This window comes from Branchiostoma belcheri, unplaced genomic scaffold (genome assembly GCF_001625305.1).
Source record: "Branchiostoma belcheri isolate BF01 breed outbred unplaced genomic scaffold, Haploidv18h27 scaffold8, whole genome shotgun sequence".
Taxonomy (NCBI): Eukaryota; Metazoa; Chordata; class Leptocardii; order Amphioxiformes; family Branchiostomatidae; genus Branchiostoma; species Branchiostoma belcheri.
In genome coordinates, this window is record NW_017804464.1 from 3,194,873 (window position 1) to 3,220,026 (window position 25,154).

At 42.4% G+C, this 25,154-nt stretch overlaps 4 protein-coding genes across 4 annotated transcripts in view; 3 read left to right on the plus strand and 1 right to left on the minus strand.

Moving 5' to 3' along the window:
* Positions 1 to 1,601: 1,601 nt before the first annotated feature.
* Positions 1,602 to 5,596, minus strand: LOC109486209 (probable G-protein coupled receptor No18). Its single transcript, XM_019789923.1, has 5 exons — positions 5,205 to 5,596; positions 4,345 to 4,500; positions 3,679 to 3,768; positions 3,182 to 3,467; positions 1,602 to 2,931 (listed from the first exon to the last, which is right to left on the minus strand). The coding sequence occupies exons 1-5, from the start codon at positions 5,594 to 5,596 to the stop codon at positions 2,602 to 2,604; spliced, it is 1,254 nt and encodes a 417-aa protein (XP_019645482.1). The 3' UTR covers positions 1,602 to 2,601.
* Positions 5,597 to 8,533: 2,937 nt separating this feature from the next.
* Positions 8,534 to 15,262, plus strand: LOC109486220. The gene is made up of 4 exons (XM_019789933.1): positions 8,534 to 8,992; positions 12,314 to 12,617; positions 13,044 to 13,382; positions 14,305 to 15,262. Exons 1-3 carry the CDS (start codon positions 8,589 to 8,591, stop codon positions 13,374 to 13,376), a joined length of 1,041 nt encoding a protein of 346 aa, XP_019645492.1. The 5' UTR covers positions 8,534 to 8,588; the 3' UTR covers positions 13,377 to 13,382; positions 14,305 to 15,262.
* Positions 15,263 to 15,948: 686 nt separating this feature from the next.
* LOC109486389 (plasminogen-like) overlaps positions 15,949 to 25,154 on the plus strand; it is a 28,444-nt gene continuing 19,238 nt past the window's right edge. The window contains exon 1 of the mRNA XM_019790216.1: positions 15,949 to 16,059. Coding sequence (XP_019645775.1) covers positions 16,044 to 16,059 — 16 coding nt within the window. The 5' untranslated portion in view covers positions 15,949 to 16,043. The remainder of the gene's footprint in view (positions 16,060 to 25,154) is intronic.
* Positions 19,570 to 20,784, plus strand: LOC109486387. Its single transcript, XM_019790212.1, has one exon. It carries the CDS (start codon positions 19,775 to 19,777, stop codon positions 20,690 to 20,692), a length of 918 nt encoding a protein of 305 aa, XP_019645771.1. The 5' UTR covers positions 19,570 to 19,774; the 3' UTR covers positions 20,693 to 20,784.

Genomic DNA, 25,154 nt, shown 5'->3' on the forward strand with positions numbered 1-25,154 from the left:
GCTATTCCCTACTTTATTGGTTAGGATTTTTAATTGCATAATGCAAACTGTTGATTTTCAAAATAAAAATAACGTTCATTGCCCGCATTCCAATGCTGGAGCAGGAAAGCTTGAAATACCTACCAAAACACTTGAATACAGACATACTGTCAGTATGGAAATGCCCTGTGCAGGTGTTAATCAAGTTAAATCCCAACAGCCAATCAGCAAGAAATGCTCTGTGCAGGTGGAAATGCACTGTGCAGTTGTTAATCAAGTTAAATCCCAACAGCCAATCAGCAAGAAGAATAGAGGAAAGCTGCATGCCTATTGGTTGATGCCCTGCATTCCATTGTGATGACTCATACCCAAACGTGGTAAACATGGCACACTAACACAGTAATACATTAGCTATAACACAGCCAAAAAACTCAAATAAAACCATTCTAAAAGCCCGTATCACAAAAATTTAAAAAACGCCTAGGGGTATTTGCCCACTGTACCTCCATACCAAATTTCAGGACCTTGGGCCCTAAAATGAAGAAGCTGAATCCATTTAAAAAATGGCAGGAGGAGAAGGAGGAGGAGGAGAAGAAGAAGAAGAAACACCAGAAAAAGCAATATGGAACCCATAATTATCATGTGATCCACAATGCATTATGAGTCCATCTACTATTGTACTAACTATATACAGGCTATAATCGGAAAGATCGTCAACAAATGAAAAGGAGACTGAATGTCTACATGTAGACTCGCCATACTCTGTGAAGTGTTTGTCACTGATACAGGCTATACTTAAGGTGGTGTGCCAACCAACTGTAACCTTTTAATGCATCTGCTGCTGTCCCAAAGGAGTTACTTAAACTGACATGCAAACTGTAGCTTGAAAAAAAAAACCGTTTGTAAAATGGCTGATTCCTTTCTGTCATATGAACTATCTGTCCCTAGTTTTTTTACTCCATACTTAACCGCAGCACAGTCCATTAAAGTGCTGTAAAACATCTCCCCGTTGCTCTGAAGGGCGGTGTTGTGTCTATTCTATTCCTGGCGAGTTGTCTTCCCTCACTCAAGCGTACCATGACGTCAATGAAAGAAATTCTACACCCACAGTTAATTATTGGTTACATGAAGTGGTCACGAGACAGGGATGTAGATATCTAAAATTTGTTGACACTAGAGAAGACTAGAGATTTTTTTCAAAATCTATTACAAGACATGGTTACGGCACACTCAAGTTTTTTCAACTATCTGAACGAACAACAGAAATACTCATTTTCATCAGAGTAAAGTGAAGAAATTCGTATAAAGTGCCTTTCCCAAGGGCACAAGATCGACGGCCTCGTAGGATTCGAACTCGGGACCTTTTGCTTCCGTGCTGAACGCTCAGAGATTCCACCACATATGAATGGTGAGGAGACATTTTAGATCTTTGGCTCGACCAACTGTCGAATCTAGCACGTTTGCTTCACGATTCGCGAATGCTCTTAAGGACGGTGACCTAAAATCATGTACATTTCTTTGTTGTCTATACTTACCCACCCATCTTCAACGTTTTAACAATAAAAGCCATTGCACAAGGTCAAAATTGATGGAAGTACATTTATTTATACATGAACTGAGAGGGTTAACTAACATGTGCAAATCATTTAGACAAATTATCCTTCCAGGCAATTTACGTTTGATTAGATCTTACCAATGCATAATAGCAACACACAATACATATATCGAACTATACAGGTTGCTGTAGGGCGAACAGTTGGAACAGTTTCTCTGTCATTTTAGATTATGTCTTATTTCTGGTATATACAAAGTCGATGCTACATCGGATACAGAGTAAAATACGTTTTGAAACAGTTAGTGGACGATTTGGCCTAATGTTGCCGCTAAGTACAGACTATATCCTTTATAATTAATCGTCTGTAGTTTATTATGTATGCTGTACTGTGTCAAAAATGAAATAATTCTAGAGTAAGTGAAACTTTAGCCGCTAAATAACAGGCAGTTTCCATTACTAATAGTCTGTTGTTTACTGGTATGCTGCACAATGTCAAAAATGAAGAAATTCTAGAGGAGGGACAGCAAACCCAATGAGAATATCAATAACTGCAGGAAGGAATGGTAGATACACAGTCGTTACACTCACTCACCTGTTAGCACTGTTAGCAAGATTACATCAACAAGACGATGACACTCTGAACGGCTGATATACTAGCACACTATCGACAATACCATTTTAAAGCAATTTCAACATGTCTACAAACAGACTATTGACTGTAAGTATGCAGTGGTCGCCTCCAGCCCTAAGAAGTCGTCGCAAATAGGTCAATTTATTGTGTATATAACACCTGTGTACAGTACACTGGTGCATATAGCACACTATAAGCGACATCGAAGCATCTTCCTTTTCAAATTAAGAATGAATATGTTCAATACAAACACACTTGACCAAGTCAACGATGTAAACGATGTTCAAGGAATAAAGAATGAAGTATAGTTTTTGGTTTCACTCAATTGACTTTATATTATTATAACATAAGATATCAATAGATAATGCTGAAGATACACCGTACACTGTTCATCACAATTCAAACGCATCTACAATCAAACCGCTGTCAACAACATCTACAGTGATCCTCTCCGGACCAGCCCAAAGAAGCCTTCGCGAAGCTGCGGGTTTCTGTAGGCGTAGATGATCGGGTTGGAGAAGGTGGACAGCAGGGAAAACAGCACGGCGAACCGCGTCCACCTTCCGTCGGTAACGGCGGAGGCCTCGTCCCCGAGCGCGTTGCTGCGAATGAGGACGCCGAAGTACGGAGCCCATGAGACCACGTAGGCCACCACGATCAGCAGGACCAAGGTGGCCGACCTCATCCGAGCTCTGAACTCCGGGGAGATCTGAACTCCATCCCAGGGCCAGCTGGTCCGGGGCGGCTTGAACTGCCCGGAAGATTCCTGAAAAGGTAGAATGTTCTTCAAAAAATAGAATATTCTTCAAAAAACGTATTTGCCCACCAAATTGTAGGTCATTTGGCCCAAAAATAAAGAAATTGAATCAATTTGACCAGATGAAAGAGGAGGGGAAGAAGAAGAAGAAGCTTAAGAGGCCGGAGAAGGAGGTGGCGGAGGAGGAGGAAACATGGGGGAAAACAATATGTTCCATCCATACCATGGTATGTAGTGAAATATAAAACATAGATCCTACCGGGAAACTCTGGTCCTGTTTATCGCGTCCTTCAGCCAAGCAAATTTTTGTCGTGACGGCGTCAGCTTGGGAGGCAGAGCTGGGGGTGTCATCGTCCGGGGAGAAGGCAGGGGCATCGTCGGTGTCATCGCCGTCCGAGAGGAAGGATATCCGGCGGGTGTCCGTGGCGGGAGCGCGTCTGGGCCGGGTCGGGACGACCGTCTCACTGTACTCCATCTCCGAGCGCGTCTCGGGGCAGATCTTGTTGTTGTGCCGGTTCTGACGTCGTTTTAGTTCGCGCCAAATTCTACAAGAATAAACAAGAATTTGTAGATTCAATATACCTTTATTTTGAACTTCTTTGCATAGTGCCTCTCTATGCATTTGTCCTTCGACTGACTGAATAAAGAATGGTTCAAACAAACAAACAAACTAACTAACTAACTAACATTTATGGTACAACACCAGTGTGTAATATATTGAATATTTAGTACCGTAAGTGAGGAAGTATAACTTACCTGTAATAGCAAAACATCATGGTGATCATAGGCAGAAGGAGAAACACGTTGACCATAGCCTGTCTACTCTTCCGTGCTGGGCCTAGGTATCTGAAACAGGTACGGCCAGTCAAGTAAGGAACAAACAAAACAAGAGTTCGCAGATCTCAGACCTCCATGAAATATTTAGATCCTGTGTGATGGTACCTCGTGTCCTCGTTCACCATGATGTCTACAAGTTTTTCTTTATCGTGCAAGAGAAACAACACTAGCTGTCAAGGAGGTCATGAAACGAAAAAAAAATCATCTCTAAAAACAGCTTGCACTACCAGAGGTAGACTTGATCAATGACGTTCTCCCTTTGGGACGGACTGAAATCAAACATATCCATTATGAAACTGGTGGAACAATACCTCCATTTTCATGAAGGTAATTACAGACAGAACACACAAAACTCAACAGTAGGCGACTGCAGGAAATGTGATACAAAACATGTTTGCCACACAGCATATCTTGAGGGGAAACAGATGTGCATAAACGTGCTCACCGACATGGGAAATTGTACATCAAAGTGTGCGTCAGTCAAAGTGCGAGCAAAGGTGGGGAGGAGGGGCATATATATTTTCTTACATGTTCTGACCATGGAGTTAAACTTCATGTTCTGACATAATCCACTAAAATACCTACTTGCAGACCATGTAGGGCGGGTTGAAGTAGTTGTTCAGTCCCTCTAGTAGAGGATGAACCATCGTTACAATGGCAAAGAGGAACGACAGACCAATCAGGAGAGCGATTCGCGGTAACGTCATAGTTTCGCTGTACTTCAGGGGATGGCAGATGTACCTGGGAGGGTGAACATGTTGTTTTATTGTAGGGTGAAAGGGATGTTATGATTTAACCCCATAATCGCTCTTTCGTAGTGCCGCAAAGGGGCCTTGTTGACTGAAAAGTGCATTCATGACTGAAAAAAATTAAGATAAAAGACCGCTCTAATAGGGAAATTTAAGCCTGATTAACTGACATTATACATACAAAGCTAGTGAAGTTGTAGAGTATACTAACAAAGTACATGCCAAACTACACAACAATGTAGCCAACGGATCGTGAGTTACAGCTGCGAACACAAAAATCCAACCGTCTACAATATTTTGCTCTTTCACGAAGATCGGAATGATCACAATGCATTTCAACGATGATATGCATCTATGATTCCTTCTATTCTGGAAAAACCTTCTGCATCTATTAGACAACAAGATTACCGTCTCTTGTCAAACCCCGCCCCGATGTTTTCCGTGATCCGTCCCTTATTAGCCAAGCTTTCCGTATCAGTCAGATTGCACCTTCTTGTGTGCTGCCATAATCCACTTGCTTTCAGGTAATCGCTTAACACTTCCTACGCTTATAAAAGTATTCATGTACATGTATTATCAAGGCACCTTATCGCAAATATTTTCGCCCTTAGGAAAAGGTTTTCGCGTGATACTTAAAACATATCTATTTTGTTTTTTAAGGGCAACCTAACAAATATTACGTACGAAAACACATACCAGTATCTGTCGATGGAAATCGGCGCGATGATGTTGACAGAAAACTGTGCCATGGTGAAATACACGGTATCCAAGATGACGAAGACGCCGTCACACGGCAGCGCTTTCCCGTTAAACAAGAAGATCATACTCGGGGGGACTTTGGCGAGGAGTTGCAAGACGTCGGCGGCGGCCAGAGCGCAGAGCAGGGCGTTCCCGGGCGTTCTCAGCTCCTGTACGCACGACACCGTGATGAGAAGCGCCATGTTCCCACAGACCCCCAGAACGGTACAGGCCGTCAGCCAAACCATCTGCAGTTCTCGGTACGGCGGGTCGGCGTAGTAGAACGGCTCCCAGTCAAAGGCAGTGGAGTTGGTGAGGCCGAGCGAGTCGTTTGTCCCATTCGTCGCCATCTCAAACAGAATACGTTCCGCACAACACAACCCATACAACGGAAAGTACGTACCAGGCAGGCGACTGGCTCGGTCTGTTATGGCAAAGACACTAGCTACGCCAGTGCGTACATGTCATAATATTAAAATGAGGAATTTGAATATTACAATGAGGCATCTGAATGAAAGCTGGCTATTTTTAGATGTCTAGTTACTTTAAAAGATGATAACTGTCTACTGCCCCTCCCTACGAATTATCATACCAATTATGGAGTAATTATACTTGCGGAACAAACAAGTCTATTTGAAAGTCTTGCTGAATTATCCCATGTTTTTGTCATCTGTTGCACACATCATGGAGGTATAAAGGATATAAAAACAGTGTAAAGCCTTCATGTCTTAGTGATAGGTTTAATCCGGCTCTTCGTGACACGCAAGGCGGAAGCCCAGACTAAAGCCATTCGTGGTTCATCCTTGTTGTCCGTACATGGGAACTCTCAAAGTTGAAAAACAAGTATGACAACTACCGTAAATAATTTCATCAGGTTGGTGAATAATTGGATATAAAAGTTCTTTATCCACAACCACTTGTTTACAAGAGCCGACGTTTCGGTGACCGCCTGTCATCTTCATCAGGTTACTAGTATATGCAATATACTAGTATATTGTATATAACAATTCTTAACATTTGGAACAATATCTATGTATGTCATAACTTTAAGCAATAACACCTAGCTTCAGTGCAGAGTGAACCAGTAACACCTAGCTTCAGTGCAGAGTGAACCAGTAACACCTAGCTTCAGTGCAGAGTGAACCAGTAACACCTAGCTTCAGTGCAGAGTGAACCAGTAACACCCAGCTTCAGTGCACAGTGAACCAGTAACACCTAGCTTCAGTGCACAGTGAACCAGTAACACCTAGTTTCAGTGCACAATAAACCACTTAGCTTCAGTGCACAGTGAACCAGTAACACCTAGGTTTAGTGCACAGAGAACCAGTAACACCTAGCTTCAGTGCACAGTGAACCAGTGACACCTAGTTTCAGTGCACAGTAAACCAGTTACACCTAGCTTCAGTACACAGTGAACCGGTAACAGGCTAGTTTCAGTGCACGGTGAACCAGTCATAATTGCCCTGATGAAGATGACAGACGGTCGTCGAAACGTCAGCTTTTAATGTTAAACAAGTGGTTGTGAATAAGGAACGGCTATTCAGTGTTTCAACCTATTCTATACATGACACGGGCTCTCTGTCTCTGACGTGCTACGAAAACCTTTCAATCCCTTCTACAGTCGCTCGCCCGACCAACATGGTAAAGGATATCTGTCGTGATGCATTTTTTTGGCTCTCTGTCAAAGAAAGAGCTAATATGGGGATACACTTTGTGACGATCCCTGGAAATGGATTCAGTGGCGAAACTCAGTTCATGTATTATTGCAGTGAGAGTACAGCGGGGGGTGCCATTTAATCAGTTGCAGTGGGGACATGTCGACATCGTGTTACCCTACTGGGTCTAATTACACGTACATGTATTTGTAAGTTTTGACAGTGAGTACAAGGGATTACGATCCATACACGTCGATGAAGATGCGAACACACAGTAATCCTGAAGGTCGCTGACCTCTTTCACGGCAAACTACAACTACAGAGGCGCAATGCTTTATGTAAGACATTACAGTTCTACTTGGCCTTAGGAAATAAGGGTCAAATAATGGTCGCCCTCTACTTTGTATACTGCCAAAGGTAAGCGACTGACAGTCATTATCATTGTCATTTCATGTGGCTGGCCATAACTTCTTTGCAGATTGATGAAGCAAGCTGTTACTGGTTCACTGTGCACTGAAGCTAGGTGTTACTGGTTCACTGTGCACTGAAGCAAGCTGTTACTGGTTCACTGTGCACTGAAGCTAGGTGTTACTGGTTCACTGTGCACTGAAGCTAGCTGTTACTGGTTCACTGTGCACTGAAGCTAGGTGTTACTGGCTCACTGTGCACTGAAACTAAGTGTTAGTGGTTCACTGTGCACTGAAACTAGGTGTTACTGGTTCACTGTGCACTGAAGCTAGCTGCTACTGGTTCACTGTACACTGACGCTAGCTGTTACTGGTTCACTGTGAACTGAAGTTAGGTGTAACTGGTTTACTGTGCACTGAAACTAGCTGTCACTGGTTCACTGTGCACTGAAACTAGCTGTCACTGGTTCACTGTGCACTGAAACTAGCTGTTACTGGTTCACTGTGCACTGAAACTAGGTGTTACAGGTCCAATGTGCACTGAAGCTAGGTGTTACTGCTTTGAATGCGATAAATTATTTGTGACATACATAGAGATATTGTTACAACATAGTGAGATATGCGGTTCCAAATGTATTGTAAGATACAATATATAGATATATTGTCTATAACCTGATGAAGATGACAGGCGGTCACCGAAACGTCGGCTCTTGTAAACAAGTGGTTGTGGATAAGAACTTTTATATCCAATTATTCACCAACCTGATGAAATTATTTACGGTAGTTGTCATACTTGTTTTTCAACTTTGAGAGTTCCCATGTACGGACAACAAGGATGAACCACGAATGGCTTAAGTCTGGGCTTCCGCCTTGCGTGTCACGAAGAGCCGGATTAAACCTATCACTAAGACATGAAGGCTTTACACTGTTTTTATATCCTTTATACCTCCATGATGTGTGCAACAGATGACAAAAACATGAGATAATTCAACAAGACTTTCAAATAGACTTGTTTGTTCCACAAGTATAATTACTCCATAATTGGTAGAATAATTAGTAGGGAGGGGCAGTAGACAGTTATCATCTTTTAAAATAACTAGACATCTAAAAAATAGCCAGCTTTCATTCAGATGCCTCATTATGATATTCAAATTCCTCATTTTAATATTATGACATGTACGCACTGGCGTAGCTAGTGTCTACGCCATAGCAGACCGAGCCAGTCGCCTGCGTGGTACGTACTTTCCGTTGTATGGGTTGTGTTGTGTTGTGCGGAGCGTATGTTGCTTGAGATGGCAACGAACAGCACCAACGATTCGCTCGGCCTCACCAACTCCACTGCCTTTGACTGGGAGCCGTTCTACTACGCCGACCCGCCGTACCGAGAACTGCAGATGGTTTGGCTGACGGCCTGTACCGTTCTGGGGGTCTGTGGGAACATGGCGCTTCTCATCACGGTGTCGTGCGTACAGGAGCTGAGAACGCCCGGGAACGCCCTGCTCTGCGCTCTGGCCGCCGCCGACGTCTTGCAACTCCTCGGCAAAGTCCCTATGGCAACGATCTTCTTGTTTAACGGGAAACCGCTGGCGTGTGACGGCGTGTTCCTCATCATCGACACGGTGTACCTGATCGGGGCACAGTTCTCCATCAACATCATCGCGCCGATTTCCATCGACAGATACTGGTATGTGTTTTTGTGACAAAAATAACTGCAGTAGCAATGTACATTGTACAATGTTAGCCTGGTCACCAAATTGCAGTAGCAATGTACATTGTACAATGTTAGCCTGGTCACCAAACCAAATTTTAGCTTAGGACTCAGGAGCTAATTATAAAATAGGTTTGGTACCCAGGCTAATACAATGTAATGCTGTAAGGTCTCACTTTCCAACCCGGGGCCCGGCCGGACAGTTTATGGAAAAAATATGATATAAAAGAAAACAAAAGACAAAAAAAGTGGGGGAAAATTAATGATAGGCACTATTTAGATATATTCTTGATACGAACTGTCTATTTCTCAGCCCCGGCCTGCAAATGTGACTTGCCCCTGTTACACATAGCCGAAAGTGGCCTACCGAACACTGGCCGACCACGGATTAGGATTAGGTCGCCAGCAGGGTCGGCTGTGGTTGGTCGGTGTTCTGCGAGGTCGGCCACTGTTCGGCTGCACAAGTCGGCTGGTGGTTGGCCGGTGGTTGGGAGTAGGTCAGTAGTGTTGTCGTGGTTCAAATTTGACTCAAATTCCATTCGATTCGTATAAAAAGGTAGGGGTGGCCTAAATCTGGTCAGACTGTTCCCGAACTCCAACCAACCTTGGTTAGCTAGTGTTAGGGACAAGGTCGAAGGAAGGGGCTCTAATGTAATAAGATTAATATTACTGGCTACTAATTGCTAATCGGCAACTTGAAAACAAGGCATAATGGCACAGGCAGAACAAGTTGAATGAAAAGGCTGTCACATCTTTGGAGGGGAAGCACATGTTTTTCCCAACAAAACAAGAGATTTGTTTAAGTTAAAAAGCGAGGAAGTGTATCTCTAGCATATCCCTAGTCACATTCCAACACAGGAAAAATTTACTGTAATGGAGATATTTTCTTAATCCAAAATACATTACGTATTTGAAACACGTACATTATTCTCTTATACATGCAACTGGTAAGTCTTTTACGTCGCCATATTAACCCAGCTTGCCCAGACTATGCTTGACTTATACTGGCCTATATATAGTAGATTAAGTACACAGTGGATGGAGACTGTGCATATCAGTAAGTCATGACTAATCATTGGATTACATTTTTCCTCGTATCTGAAGCAAGACAACCCCTTGTTATATTTTCAGTGTCAGGCTAATTAAATTAATGGTCCTACTCGCATTGCAGTTGAGATGTATACTGCTGCTTATATTTCCTATGTCTTCTTCTACGATCACGAAAGAAAGGACCATGTTTGAGGAGGCCAAAGCACCAAATTCTATCCTAAGTCGTCCATATTTACAGACAAAAAGAAAACTACACTGTACTCTCCTCTTAACATCACAAAACCCACACATTATAGATAAAGTCTACTGAAAATAAATAAATCAGCCCCAATAAGTTAGAATGTAGTGTTTAGTAGTTAGAGTAGCCACATACTATATTGTTATCCGTTGTCCATCCTTTATTTTCATGTTTAATACATGTACTTGCAATTAGCCTTCGGGCAAGTACTTGCATTAAACTTTCTCGTCTTTCCTTTTTAGTTTGTAAAAAGTTTTTAGTTTTCAAGTCTGACACATTGGAAACACAGAACCTCTTAAAAGAGGTTTTGTGTTTCCAATACATGTATGTCAGACTTGAGTTAGGATCGAGACCTCTCACATTAGCACTCTACTTCAATTACAGCTAAATAAAGAATAGTGACTGGATATGCCAGACAGACAGGCACGGGAACTGCTAAGTGCTAAGAGCTGTGGACGGTAGATGAAAAAGGGTGAAGAATTTGTGCATCTTTTGCCCTTGAGAAAGTCACTTTACACGACTTTCCTCACTACATCAAAGCGAAAATGAGTATCATATTTGTCTTTGCATTGGTGGCGGCATAAAAATAAGTTGAAAACTTGAATGTGCAGTCACCATGTCTTGTTTTTTCAAATGCTGCAATAAAAGAATGCGCATGACAGTATGCACATACATAGTGCATTTATGTATGCACTACATACCTCGTGCATTTATATGCATGTATTCGTGCATGTAGGTATTAGTTTGTGTATGTATGCGAAGTCATCTGTGAAACCAACTTATTTAATTGGTCGTTGTTTATACTAGTAACCCCTCCCCCCTCTGTATACTTTCTTTATTAACACAAGTTTTTCTTTTTTTTTCTTCTAGGTATATCTGTTTTCCCTTGGACTACAACAAGTTGATGACGTCAACGCGAACCGCTCTTCTGATTGGTCTGTCCCTTCTCATTGCCATGGTAACGATGATGCATCCTCTACTTGAGGGATGGAACAACTACTTCAACCCTCCCCTCTTCGTCTGCAAGTATGTATTTTTGCGACAGTAGATATAGATTTTTTCTTTACTTCGACGTGTTATCTCAACCCACACATGGCATGAACGTATATCTTGCGGCAATGTTTTTAACCTAAAGTCATATGTTCCGAATATCATGCTACAAGCATATGAATATAGTAAATAAATATTAATCCTAAGAACAGTTGAATGATGTTTGTATTTGTCTAAAGAAAAGTTGAATGATATTTGCATTTGTCTAAAGAACAGTTGAATGACATCTGCATTCGTCTATACAAGGTTATGAAAGTTCATCTGTGTTGGTAGTAATCATAGTAAAATGTAGAAATTTATTCCAACACAAGGATTACAAAGAGGTGAAATTTTCAACGACCACTGTCACCTTCATTATCCTTATGACTTAAGTTCGATTTCTGTATTTGTAAATAATAACGTTACTTAGTACATGGATATGCATTTTTTTATCTTTCAGATACCTGGGAACGGCTCGGAAGAGCAGACAGGCCATGGCCAACATTTGCATCGCATTAACCATGATCATCATGTCGGTTTGCTATTGCAAGTAAGTTATTAATAGAAATATAATGATATTATACTATACTAAATCACACTGCTCCAACAGAGAACTGCATGGATCTACAAGACTAATTAATAGTAATGTAGGATTGCACTTATCATATATATTATCATATATATTATCATATATATTATCATATATGTTTTAAGGCTCAAATTTGACTTGTAAAACTTGGAACAAAGCCAACCTGTTATTTGCGCAGTTAAATTCATATTTTTTTGAGACTGACTGACGGTAGTAGTGGTAGGTGTACACTTGTAACAGTAGAATGTTTCACAGAATATCTTACTAGTATTCTCTGGCATGTACAGGCCACTAATGTACGTGTATTCCTCATGTTAAGACTTTTGCCTCATGTTAATCTAGGAGGTAAAATAGCTTCCTTGTGTTAAATAAGGTTTTTGCTTTTTTCAAGGATCTGGCGTGAGTTGAAACGACGTCAGCACAGCCGAATCAACCCTGAGACCCGGTCTGAGATGGAGTACGGGGAGACGGTGGTGGTCCCGACCTCCCGTGTGCCTAGCCCGGAGTCCGACCGCAGCCCGGGGACGTCAGACGGCGGCGGTGCCCGTGACGAGCCGTTCTTTTCCCCATTCACACCCGAGGATCCCACCTTCCCGTCCCCCCAGCCGTGCGCCCAGGCCGTCTCTCTGTCAGAAGTGGTGTCAGCGGACGTCAGTCTCGCTGAGGACTGCGACAAGCAAGATCAGATATCTCTGGTAGGATCTACTTTTCCTTAACACCAACATTTAAAATACTGTTGCCGTGCTATCATAATGTTTACCTTTACAGAAGGAAAGTATTTTGTTTCTGCTCTGTTTTCTCTTCTTTCTCCTCTTCTTTCGTTCCAAACGTTTCAAAGAAAACGGCCTGGGCCAGACGTCTGTCACCATGGTAACTGGTGCTGTATCAGACGCCTATGGTGTTGGGTTACATTTTGTTGCAGGACAGACCTGGAGAGGCTGCTCAGCATGATATATTACCAAGAAGGTTCTTGATATCATATATGTGTTTGAGCAAGGGGATGAGTTACAGGATAACAGTTTGTTAGGCTAGACCATGTGAAGGTTAACGTTATTATGCTTTTCCTTTGCAAATGTTGCCTCTCTTGGTTTTTGCTAGACACAACACACATGTCCTTTCAGGAATCTGCTGGACAGTTCAAGCCGCCACAACCGGTCACCTTGCCCTGGGATGGAGTTCAGATCTCCCCGGAGTTCAGAGCTCGGATGAGGTCGGCCACCTTGGTCCTGCTGATCGTGGTGGCCTACGTGGTGTCCTGGGCTCCGTACTTCGGCGTCATCATCCGGATGAACGCGGTAGGGGACGAGGCCTCCGCCGCTACGGACGGGAGATGGCAGCGGTTCGCCGTGCTGTTTTCCCTGCTGTCCACCTTCTCCAACCCGATCATCTACGCCTACAGAAACCCGCAGCTTCGCGAAGGCTTCTTTGGGCTGGTCCGGAGAGGATCGCTGTAGATGTTATTACCTTCGCCAAGAAGGTTATGTTTTCAGAGGCGTTCGTGTATGTGTGTGTGTGTGTGTGTGTCTGTCTGTCTGTCTGTAAACACGATAACTTGAGAAGGCCTTGATGGATTGTCTTGATACTTGGTAGGTGGGTAGGTCTTAATGAGACCTCAAAATGATTTGATTTTCGGGCCCCCTAGCAGCTTGTTACGGTACTGCAGCTGAACTTCCGGTTTTGATATCTCATGATCTAGACATGCTAGGGTGACGAAATTCGGATGGTACGTAGCTCTTGTGCTGGGAAAGAAGTGACGTGAGTTTGGGCCCCCTAGCGCCTTGCTCTGGAACTGCAGGGCTATCTGTTTGAATATATTCAAAAGAGAATAACTCAAGAACCGGTTGACGGATCGTCGTGATTTTTGGTATGCAGGTAGCTTACGTGATGCTTAATATAATTATGTGACAATTATGCAAATATGGATGTAATTTAGCATAATTCATGGAGAAATTCTATAAATCAGCTGCATTCCATCATAGGACTATTGAAGCTTGTGGCATTGGTAATTGAGAACGAGATAAACACAGGCAGATATTGATTATGTAAATGAAGACTTAATTTGCATAATTAATGAGAAAATGTTATAATTCTGTAATGATAACTGCCTGGAATTTCATACTTATGGTCTTTGAAAGTACAGTGAAGGTGAACATCATTAAACATAATGTATTCAAATCAGGACCTCATTTGCATAATTTATGAGGAAATGCTAGAATGGCATTGTTTGTTAATATAAGACTGTCTTTTGGTTGAGAATATGATAAACTAATATAATTCATGAAAATGAGGATCCTATTTGCACAAGTAGGGGGAATAATCTATCATTTGTCAGCCATAAAGATTAACATCATTTGGCGAAGGTATGAGATCGGGGAACTCTAGTTGTCAGTGGTTTGATGGTAGATGCGTTGATATAAGGCCATGATCAGACGAAGCGCATTGGATTCAGATTCCACCAAAGCAAGATTCATGTGGCCCCATTCTTTGGCTGGTCCGGAGACGACCACTCTAGATGTTGTGATTGGCAGTGGTGTGATTGTAGATGCGTTTAAATCTAAGTCTTTGGTTCTGATGGACAGTATGCAGTGTATCTTCAGTGTTGTCTTTTGATATACTAGTTATCAAGTCGATTGAGTAAAACTATACTTCTTTCTATTTTTTGTTTACATCGTTGACTTGGTCCAGTGTGTTTGTAGCATTGTATTAGACATACATGTATGCATTCTGAATTTGAAAGGGAAGGTGCTTTGATATTGGTAATAGTGTGCTATATACATCAGTGTAATACTTTTTATTAGACATTTTGGGAAGATGCTTGGATATAGCTAATAATGTATATATTGTATACAATATTATTGCTGATTATAAGTATGTAGAACTCCTTCTTCCCTCGGAATGCTCTCGAGTCCCACTCACACCCGTGGTCTCCTTATCATTCAAACATGTAGCGTACAGAATCAAGACGTGTTGGCACTGCTAATGACATATCTATTTTCGTTAACCTGGTAATCTTAGGTTTCCTTTGAGTGTTCTCTGCCATTAAAACACCATTTGAGCCGCCCTGAAGGCTAATCACTTCCTCAGAGGCGTGCGTGTGTGCAAGTTAATAAGCCACCTGAGGCTTACACAGTACGATTAACGTCCCTTCTGGATTCAGGAATTAACTGAATTAATCGTCTCTCATTCATAATCTCTCCAAGCGTTTCAGGCGAGACCGTGTGAGCCGGCTTACTTGCCGGGTTTTGTAAATTCTATATAGACCTGGGGCGGATGGTACGTATTACAGATGTAAGGGTTGAAGGAAGATTTCTAATGCTGAGGTCATATTTCCACCCCGGGGCCCGGCCGGGCAGTTTATATTAACTTCTGGGAAGGAAAAGTTTGATGTAAAAGACATAAGAGCACAAAACATCGGCAACAATTTATTATAAGCACTATCTGTACATATTCTTGATATGAATTGTGTGTATTTTTCGTTCACGTAAACAACCAGGCCTGGCCCCGGCTTCGAAATGTGACCTCAGCATAAGGGTTGAAAAGAATTTGAATTGACATTGAGCAACAGATAAAGGTCAACCATTTGTGGAATGAAAAATTACTTTGACATTGGCATTAAATACACGTGCCAGGAGGGTATTATGTATTTACTTGTTAAAGCATGTGTGGAAGGTTTCATCGATTTTAACTGTTTGCACAGAAGTTATGTTGTAGGGGTTGAATGAGGATTGGAAGGAGTGGAATTCAAGCATTTGAATTGACAACCGTGACATGAGGGTATTATGTAGTGTCTACTTGTAGTATGTGTGCAAGGTTTCATCGATTTTTGTCATGGTGTCATAACGTACACAGAAATGTCGGTTATTTAGTAAAAGCCTGTACATTGTCTTTCCCTGTTTTTCATGGGGACATTGTAATTCTATATATCCATAAAGAAGGCACACGAAACCCGTGATAAAGTATACATATCTTCACATAAGTACTTGAAAGCCCCCCACCCCCATCCGAATAACCGAATCCGAATTATTTGCTACTTTCCTGAGCAGAAGAAGAACTAAAATGGCAGTACATCCTTGTTTACACGGGCGAATTTGACAACAAAGTGCGATGCTGGACGTGTTTTGATGTCTCTTGAAGCCGGTAAGTCCCTGAAGCACCATGCACTGACACACCACATAAATCCATAAAAAAGGGGCTTCTTTTCCAGAACTAAGTACACAGAAATGCACCGCAACTCTTGCCAGCATTTGGGAGGGCAAGTGTAAGTGTAAAAGTTTTCTAATGTGAAACCATAATCCAGGCGCTATGGCTAGCTTTACATTTGCTTCTGTACTGTTATCCACTTTATTCCAGGCTTAGTCAAAACCACGTCACTTGCCATATGCTCTTCTTAGCTTTAAAGAGGCTGTCTACCAAGCAAGCACATATAGCTACTACGAGTGCATGTAAGATTCAGTATGTATAATCTTTACCAATGATCCCAGGCGCTACCCACGCATGGCTTCTGAGAAACCATCACACCAACACAGCTTGTAATACCCTGAAGTTGTTTGCCAGTACAAGGGTAATCTTCAAACAGGTGGGGAGAGTAGGAAACTGGGGTGAACTAAGGTGAACTGACAGAAAAAAGCACGGCCGCAAGTCATGATCAATATACAGCAAAACAAACCGCAAAAGACGTCCAAAGGCGAGAAGCCTCAAGATTACAACTGACTAGAGATTACATTGTACTTTTAGTAGTTCTGAACACACACATGGTCTATACGGGCAGGAGAAAATGAATTCCACATCCGTCCCAAAAAAGTTTGTTGTTTGTTGCTACAGAAAACCAAGAAGACAAATATATATGCTTACAAAGAGACGAACCGTTGAATTTATATATACATGTAATATCAAAGAATATTTTAGACAACACAGATCTTTTGATCACAGAATTTACTCTACTTGGTCACTTCTTTTGTTTCAATGTAGCAGATAAAGAAGTCAGCATTTCACCTCACACTTTTCGACATTTTATCATAATGATTTGTTGTTGTCCTTGCCTGACCCTCCAAAGTGACGGTGGTGCATTTCTAGGCAGTATCGCACGAGGGCGTAACTGAGCTGTCAACCATGCAGAGCCCATTGGCATTGCCCCTGTAACTGCTGCATGCTTCGCTTGATGGCGCGTACATCCTCTTGTGGTTAACTGAAAACAACAACAATATTGAAAGCTAGCTAGCCTGAACAGCGTATTAGCACATGTGAACCAGAGAGTTTCCTGTTTCAAATATCATTACTTCATTGGTCGAGTGTATGTATGTAATATACTATGTGCGTGTGTGTGTTGTGGACGATCTTATTGTACTTAGTGGTTATGATTCTATATCTGTATCCATATAGCCGGTATAACCACCCTTCAGCGTAACACACTAGCTTCGCAGGCACCCGGCGCGGCAGCAGCTAGCTATATCACACTGAACGACTTGTTACACATAATCCTTGCACATTTAATTGCAGGAGTGATGATGCCCCAACTGTGCTTGGTGGCAACGAGTTCCACTCTACAATAGTTCTTGGAAAATACGAGTTTTTGAACACCTCAATTCTGGGTTGATAACTCTGGTATTTGATGTTTATGTAGAGCAAATGGCTATTACGAAACTCGTGAGAATATCACACAAAGCGCGATCCCTTACATTCCACACGAATTAAGACAACTGAGACAAGCCAGAGCCTGCAACAGGTGCAGGGGCAGGTAGAACAAAGCCGGGCCGAGCTCACGTGGAAATCACTCGGGCGCGCACACCTGGTTCTGCCGGGATGGTTTCCGGCCTCGCGGCGGTTTACTCACAAACACAACCTGGATGGACCAATCCGCTTTTATAGCTTACAGATAAGTTGTGGTTGTGTAGACAAAGAACAGTGCCATAGTTCTCACTAGCTAGGCCATTTAGCCCCCTGCACTGTCTTTCAACCAGCATAAGGGTGTTTTTCGAGGGGATAACCTTCATAAATCTTTTAATAATATGAAAGTACGAATGACTTCGAAGATATAACAAAGGGAAAACATTTAACTTTACAAGATCTGTCCCTCAATATGTACGAAATGGTGTCTCAGAGGGTTATAAGTTTTTTAAATGTTTCAGGAAGAATTTCAGACCCCCTGCTGTGGTCATGTTTTTGGAAGTCAATGTGCGACTTGCGCCGTAGAAGGTTTCCCTTCTGTACCTGACCCCTAAGATGCGAAAAAAATGCTGGTGAGAACCCTGAGTACGTCTAAGATTAATTCATTCCACACATCTTTACAGAGTGCCCATTGTCTAAGATATTTGTTTGTGATTCTATAAGCACTAAACGGTTGACTGAAGGCCTGTAGACATCCGTAGTGACGACAAAAACATATCAGAACATCAACAGCTGACTCTAGCCTCGGGGGGATGCGAAGTGTCAAGAATGTCTACCCTGCGACAGCTTTGGGATCTTGGTTTCAAACCTTTGTCTGTCTGCAAAGTAAAAAGGTTTTCATACCAAAACGGCTACGATTGACAATATTGCAGTATACATAGTACCAGTAGGACCGTACCAACTTTCTTACGAATCATATAATCAAGGGAATGGTTATATGATACCTGACAAAAGGCGTAAATTCAAGCCAACCTTAAACCAGAGTTGATTTAAAGCAGAGGGATGGGCTCTGCCTTCCAATATCGTGTCCTTGACACGCACTGCCCCTACGGCTTCAAAAAAGGTATGGGACTACCTTGACCTACCTACTAAAAGTACGTACCTAAAGCAGATTGAACTTAAATAGTACATTATGTAGTTTTATTGAATGATATACGCGTAAAAAAAGGTTTGGCGAACTGCGACAACCATAAAACATGCAAATTTCATCATTTGGAAAATAATGTTTCTAATTGTTGGCACGAGACAAATATATGCACAATCTGGGACAACCAAAAAACATGAAAATTTCATCATTTTGGAAAACAATGCTTCTAATTGTTGACACGAGACAAATATCTGCACAATCTTTACGCCAGGCACGCGTAAGAAAAAGCTTTGGCGATCACTGGCGATCTGAGACAGCCATAAAACTTGCAAATTTCGTCATTTTGGAAAACAATGTTTCATGATTATTGGCACGAGACAAATATCTGCACGATCTTTACTCCAGCCAGTCCAGGCACGCTTCACCACCATTATGAAATCTCACGGGACCAATAACACATAAAACTGTCCGACACTTATCAAGGGTCATTTAGTACATCTCTTCATGCGAAGTGATTTGTACGAATGAGAAATATGTTTTACTGGTCAAAAATTTTAATTTGCTCGATGTAGCAAGACGATTGTGTTCCTTGGTCTGAAAGCGGTAACGGTTTGCAGAACTCCTTTGTTCTAAAGATGAATAATTTGTTTTACTTAGGTTAAGTTTTATCGTCTTAAAGTAGCTTGATTTGTCTAAGAACTCTTTGAATCATGCGCTACAAGCGGCTTGTAAGTGTAGTCTCTTCGAGTGTTGTCATAACATGCGGTTAGTACCAAAAGAGACCGACCAAACATTTGAAAAATGAACAAAGGATTTGGCTTGTTGCTGTGTTTGGTCCTGTTTGACGTGGGACGCGCCGCCGGCAAAAGCCGACTTGTCGGACCGGTCGGACCGCCGGTATCTCTTGGGGCGCTCCTCGGGAACATCTGCCGCACGTGGCGCCGATACTTACCGCCTTTGTTAGTCAATCACTTTTGTCGGAAAAATTGCCCATAAAACCGCCCCACGTCTTCAGTCCGCACTCACTTCTCTCCAGACTTTCACCTAGAGCGTGCCGACTTCTTCCCGACTTCAGTTCCACACGTCTTTGTTCGTGACGACATGGAGAGAGCAGCCGACTGTCCCCGTCCCGCAGGCTACGCCGGGTCCCGGGCCGAGTGGGTCCTGAAGAGAGCCAACGACTTCGACACCAAGGCGCGGTCGTTCTGCTGTGGTCGGTGCGAGCAGCCGGCGGCCTGGGTCTGTCTGGACCCGGTCTGTGTGTCCTACAACCGCGACAGAGTGGTACCGCTGTGTGACAGCTGCGACAAGCGGTGCCACCCGACCTCCAGCCCCGCCATGCACAGCCACCGCCGCCTGGGAGTCGTCCTCTACATCTCCATGCTGATGCTGCACCGCTACCAGAAGGTCGTCGGTCTCGTCATGACGGCTTCTCCCGCCAACAGTCGCCCGTCCACCCCCGTCTCCACCCGCCCTGACGAGGTCACCTCCTCCCAGTCTCCGACAACCTCAGCCCGGCCTTCCTCCGTCCTGTCACCGCCAGTGTCTCCGGTATCGTCCCTCCCACCCAGCCCTGACAGCACCGTAAGCAGCACGAAGAGAAAGCGGTGCAGCGACGACATCGAGCCCGAGCCTGTCGCCAAGGCGAGCCGTACCGAGTCTACCGACCGCTCGGGCCGCTTCTCCCTCGCCGCCGACCTGCGACCAATCCACGAGTCGTACGGCCGGATCCTGAGACGTCTGAGGGCGGACCGGTCTCTGTCTGTCTCCGAGGCCTGCATCCACGAACCTTTCGGCAAGCTGACCGTCAGAAACTACGCCGCCATCGCCGAGCTGAAGATCGCCGACGACAAACTGTACACCTCCGTGCTGGACAGCTACATGCGGCAGGGCGACGGGAGCGGCACGCTGTCGGGGTTCGAGCGGGAGTGTCAGCAGGTGTTGTCCGGGTTCGTCCGACAGGTGGCCGCCATGAGGAACAGGAGAGAACTCTTGCCACGGACTGATTCCTCCCAGTAAAAGACTCAGACAAAAGACATTTCATACCCAGTCGTGTATGATGCATATATGTATATAGTTTACCGCCACCTTGTGTTTTAAAGCACTTAAAGAAATATGTAACAGATCCACTTGTTTTGCTGTATTTGTGCAAGAACATGTCTTTCTCGTTTTTGAGAATAAAAGTGCAAACCTATTACTCATTTCTCTGTTGGTTTTTGTTCACGATGTAGATGAAATAGCAGATAAGCTGTTAAATGTAAGATACATAGAAATCATTATCAGTTGCTATAAAACTAAAGCAAGGTAATAGATGCCCATATATAAAATTACTTGAGCGTACGCGATAATGAATTGGTTGTCGTAAAAACATAGTAAATAATAGTAGTAGATTTCAGTCTCTAAACACGTAGGAATTGAAACAGGGCTCTTTCAGGGGATTAGGTAGTACACACCCAGAGTACTAGTATGAGAGACTTTGCTATTGAGCATTGCGGAAGTTTGCCACAGGTTAACCCCACATAGAGCCACATGGGTGGTCACTGATACCTGTAGTTATCCCCTTATTGCTGAGACCTTAATTGCGGGTTCTCAAGTGCTGTACAAAACGCCCCTCCCGCCCATTACAAAGGTTAGACCTCTGCATAATCTAAGAATAATATCATCACAATGGGTTCTCTTTTGTTCTATATATGTTCATATGATAATATAAACTGTCATACATTCAGAACCTTCTCCTCGGAAGTTCAGGAGCAGTCTGACCAGATTTAGGTCAAGCCTATATTTGTATACGAATTGAATAGAATTTTAGTTTAAATCAGAATTGACCCCCCTAACACACTACTGACCTACTCCCGAACACCGGTACCAGAAAACCACAAGCCAACCATGTCCTCACCCAAATATTTTCACCATTTTCAAGCCTTTCCAATGGAATATTGCAAAATACGAACATGTACTATTAATAATTATATAGTATGTGTATGCCAGTATGTGCGTGTGTTGCGTGCATGTAACAAAGCGGTGTAGAGCCAATATCCGAAGAATAAGTTTTCTACTCAGAAACGATTGTTTGAACACACTATAGATACATGTAGGCTTGGTACTAATATTTTAAACTGCGCCCCCTGTAGGTCGCCGGCGGAAGTTTTCCACGCTCCATTGTTCTCACCGTTATTTCAAAATGGCGCCCCACAGTCCCGTACAAATGTCGTCATCATTGCGTCATTACATCGCGGCTGTTATCGCCTCATTTTCAGCTTCTCTTCAGGAAGTTTTGTTTGGATTTCCGTGTTTTTTATCACATTTTTCGCACCCAATGATCCAAAGCCCTTGATGTAGCGCCGGGCTTTTTGGCGGTACCAAGACAAAGACATGACGGTAATGACGTGTCCTTTGTTTTACCTGTCCAGGTGAGTTTTCCCGCCGTTTGACGATCTATGTGTGTGGTTCGATTTTCAAACCTTCACATGCAGTTAATGAGCTACTGATACGTTCACGTTTCGTGTCTGAAACCATTTCAGTTTCAAGTACACAAAGCCACATATTTTAATGTCTAGATTTGTGCTTCGTATCATTTGAGCAAGAATTTGAGTTCAGCAAGGCAGTTCCAGAGGTACAACCAAGGAGGTTCAAACACCGTTTTTTGTGCTGATGAAACATTTGAACCACCTTGCATAGACCACACAAAGCACATAAATCACACACACACACATGTTGTAAGTGAACAAGTAGAATGAACTTGGTAGAGAAATTAGAAACAAGTAGAATGAACTTGGTAGAGAAATTAGAAACAAGTAGAATGAAGTTGGTAGAGAAATTAGAAACAAGTAGAATGAACTTGGTAGAGAAATTAGAATATTGGAATAGTAAGACTTGGTTTCTGTCAGCGTGTGGACTCATGGATTAGTACCTGGAGTTCTTAAATGCACTGGTATGCTTTCTTTTGTAGCTTGCATGGTTCAAGAACAGCAAACAATCGATAATTATCTGCCCATGTGTGATGAGTTGATTCTCGCCTGTATGATACCTGTAGTGTGACATGTCACAGACCCGGACAACTGGCAACACTTTCTTCACACCGACGTGAAACTTGACATCACACCTGTTTTATTCAAGCGGTGCTTTTTACTTTTTTGTAATGATGATGAAACAAGTGTTTGTTTTCTTTTCATGGACACTCCACAAAAGGATTATTTTCCATAAGTCCCAGACAGACATGCCGATATTTGATTTTGTGTGTATTGGGTGCATTCCTTTGTCTTTTTACATACAACATAGTGTGTGTGTTTGGTTAAAGCAAAATACTCCAGCGTAATACAGCTAGTGTACCTTTAAGTATGACGATACTGTACGTCTAGGCATGTACGTCTACAGTAGCGTTATATCTTGTAGTAAAGTCATGATGTGTATTACTCGTTAAAGTAGAGACATGGAAACTCTATTGTCACCAGCCTGTAAGAACGGAACCGGCAATTATAACGTCTATCGGCGCGGCGGGAAAATATGGACAACTTGGCATTGTTGGAACAATTACCCCGTCAAATGTAAAGAAAACGTCGTCGATTTGCATGAAAAGCGTCGTGCTAATTGCTGACTGTAAAATTGCTACTAATTGCCTTTGTCACAAACTTCACGAAACGCTTTCACATTTTTCTTGAAGAAAAAATGCTACCAGTACCAACCTCCTTGTATCAACTAATATGTTAGTCCATGCAAGGAGCTCCTTGGTCTATGTTAGTCCATATATAACACAACACAACAAAAACATGTTACTTCATTATCCAAAGAACACACACACACACACACGCATATATATATATATATATATATATATATATATATATGTGTGTGTGTGTGTGTGTGTGTGTGTGTGTGTGTGTGTGTGTGTTCTTTGGATATATATATATGCTGAAAAGTCGATAGAGGGTCGACATCTAGGTAATAGATAAATAAGATACAACAGTTACTCATTGACACGCCACTGGATATGATTTTGAAAACGGTCAACAAATCATATGTAGTAAGTAAGTAAGCCTAACTGCGTGTGGGGGGCGCAAATACCGGTAGACTGAAAGTTTGCTTATTATTTCTAAATCTTAATTGGAAACGTCGATTTCATCTCGTTATTTTACTCTCGGGCAGAAACAAACGGTTACCCCATAATACACATCAACGCGGCGATATAAAGGAACAAGCTTTAAGTTAGCAGAGAATGTCGGTACGTCTGTCTGGGACGTATGGAAAATAATCCTTTTGTAGAATTTTCGCGAAAAGAAAACAAGCACTTGTTTTATCATCATTACAAAGAGTAAAAAGCACCGCTTGAATAAAACAGGTGAGATGTAAAGTTTCACGTCGGTGTGAAGAAAGTGTTGCCAGTTATCCGGGTCTGTGACATGTCACACTACAGGTATCATACAGGCGAGAATCAACTCATCACACATGGACAGATAATTATCTATTGTTAACTGTTCTTGAACAATGCAACATAGAAAAGAAAGCTACAGGTAGCAATCCACGAGTCCCAAAATTGGTTGGTGGTCAGGAAATGGTTCTGAATGTGTGACAGAGGCTTTAGCAAATGCAAGGAGGTTCAAGCACGGTGTTTGTGTTTGACCCAACTTGGTTTATGCTCAGATTGTACAAAGCAAAAATGTACGCATTAAAATATGTGGTATGGTATGGTATGGTATGGTATGGTATAGTATGGTAAAGAAATAAGAATCATGAACATGCTAGCAAGGAGGTTTAAGAGTTTTAAACCCCATTGATGCTAGTGAAGGTACTGAAAGTGACATGTTTTCTGTACGTTTTGCTTGCATTTTTCTTCCAGCAAAATGTGAATGCGTTCTCTTCAAAGTTTCGTGAAGTTTGTGACAAAAGCCATTCTCGTATTTCTCTCTAATTAGTAGCAATTTTACAGTCAGCAATTATCACGACGCTTTTCATGCAAATCGACGCTGTTTTCTTTACATTTGACGGGGTAATTGCATCAACAATGCCAAGTTGTCCATATTTTCCCGCCGCGCCGATAGACGTTATAATTGCCGGTTCCGTTCTTACAGGCTGGTGACAATAGAGTTTCCATGTCTCTACTTTAACGAGTAATACACATCATGACTTAGCTACAAGATATAACGCTACTGTAGACGTACATGTCTAGACGTATACATGTATCGTCATAGTTAAAAAGCACACTATATAGATGTATTACGCTGGAATATTTTGCCTTAACGACACACACACACCTTGCTGTATATACTAGTAGAACAAAACAAATACATGTCACACAATACACATGAAAGTGCGGCAATACAAGGAAAAATCAAAATGTCGGTATGTCTGTCTGGGACGTATGGAAAATAATCCTTTTGTGGAATGTCCATGAAAAGAAAACAAACACTTGTTTCATCATCATTACAAAAAGTAAAAAGCACCGCTTGAATAAAACAGGTGTGATGTAAAGTTTCGCGTCGGTGTG

What these genes read in the sequence shown, in the direction of transcription:
- LOC109486209 (XM_019789923.1), bottom strand. Translation starts at nt 5,596, where the DNA reads ATGGCGACGAATGGGACAAACGACTCGCTCGGCCTCACCAACTCCACT. An exon ending in CCGCCCTACATGGTCTGCAA is followed by an intron (nt 3,769 to 4,344) that starts GTAGGTATTTTA and finishes TACCTGTTTCAG; the next exon opens with ATACCTAGGCCCAGCACGGA. An exon ending in ATGATGTTTTGCTATTACAG is followed by an intron (nt 3,468 to 3,678) that starts GTAAGTTATACT and finishes TTATTCTTGTAG; the next exon opens with AATTTGGCGCGAACTAAAAC.
- LOC109486220 (XM_019789933.1), top strand. Translation starts at nt 8,589, where the DNA reads ATGTTGCTTGAGATGGCAACGAACAGCACCAACGATTCGCTCGGCCTC. An exon ending in ATTTCCATCGACAGATACTG is followed by an intron (nt 8,993 to 12,313) that starts GTATGTGTTTTT and finishes GCTTTTTTCAAG; the next exon opens with GATCTGGCGTGAGTTGAAAC. An exon ending in AGCAAGATCAGATATCTCTG is followed by an intron (nt 12,618 to 13,043) that starts GTAGGATCTACT and finishes ATGTCCTTTCAG; the next exon opens with GAATCTGCTGGACAGTTCAA.
- LOC109486387 (XM_019790212.1), top strand. Translation starts at nt 19,775, where the DNA reads ATGGAGAGAGCAGCCGACTGTCCCCGTCCCGCAGGCTACGCCGGGTCC.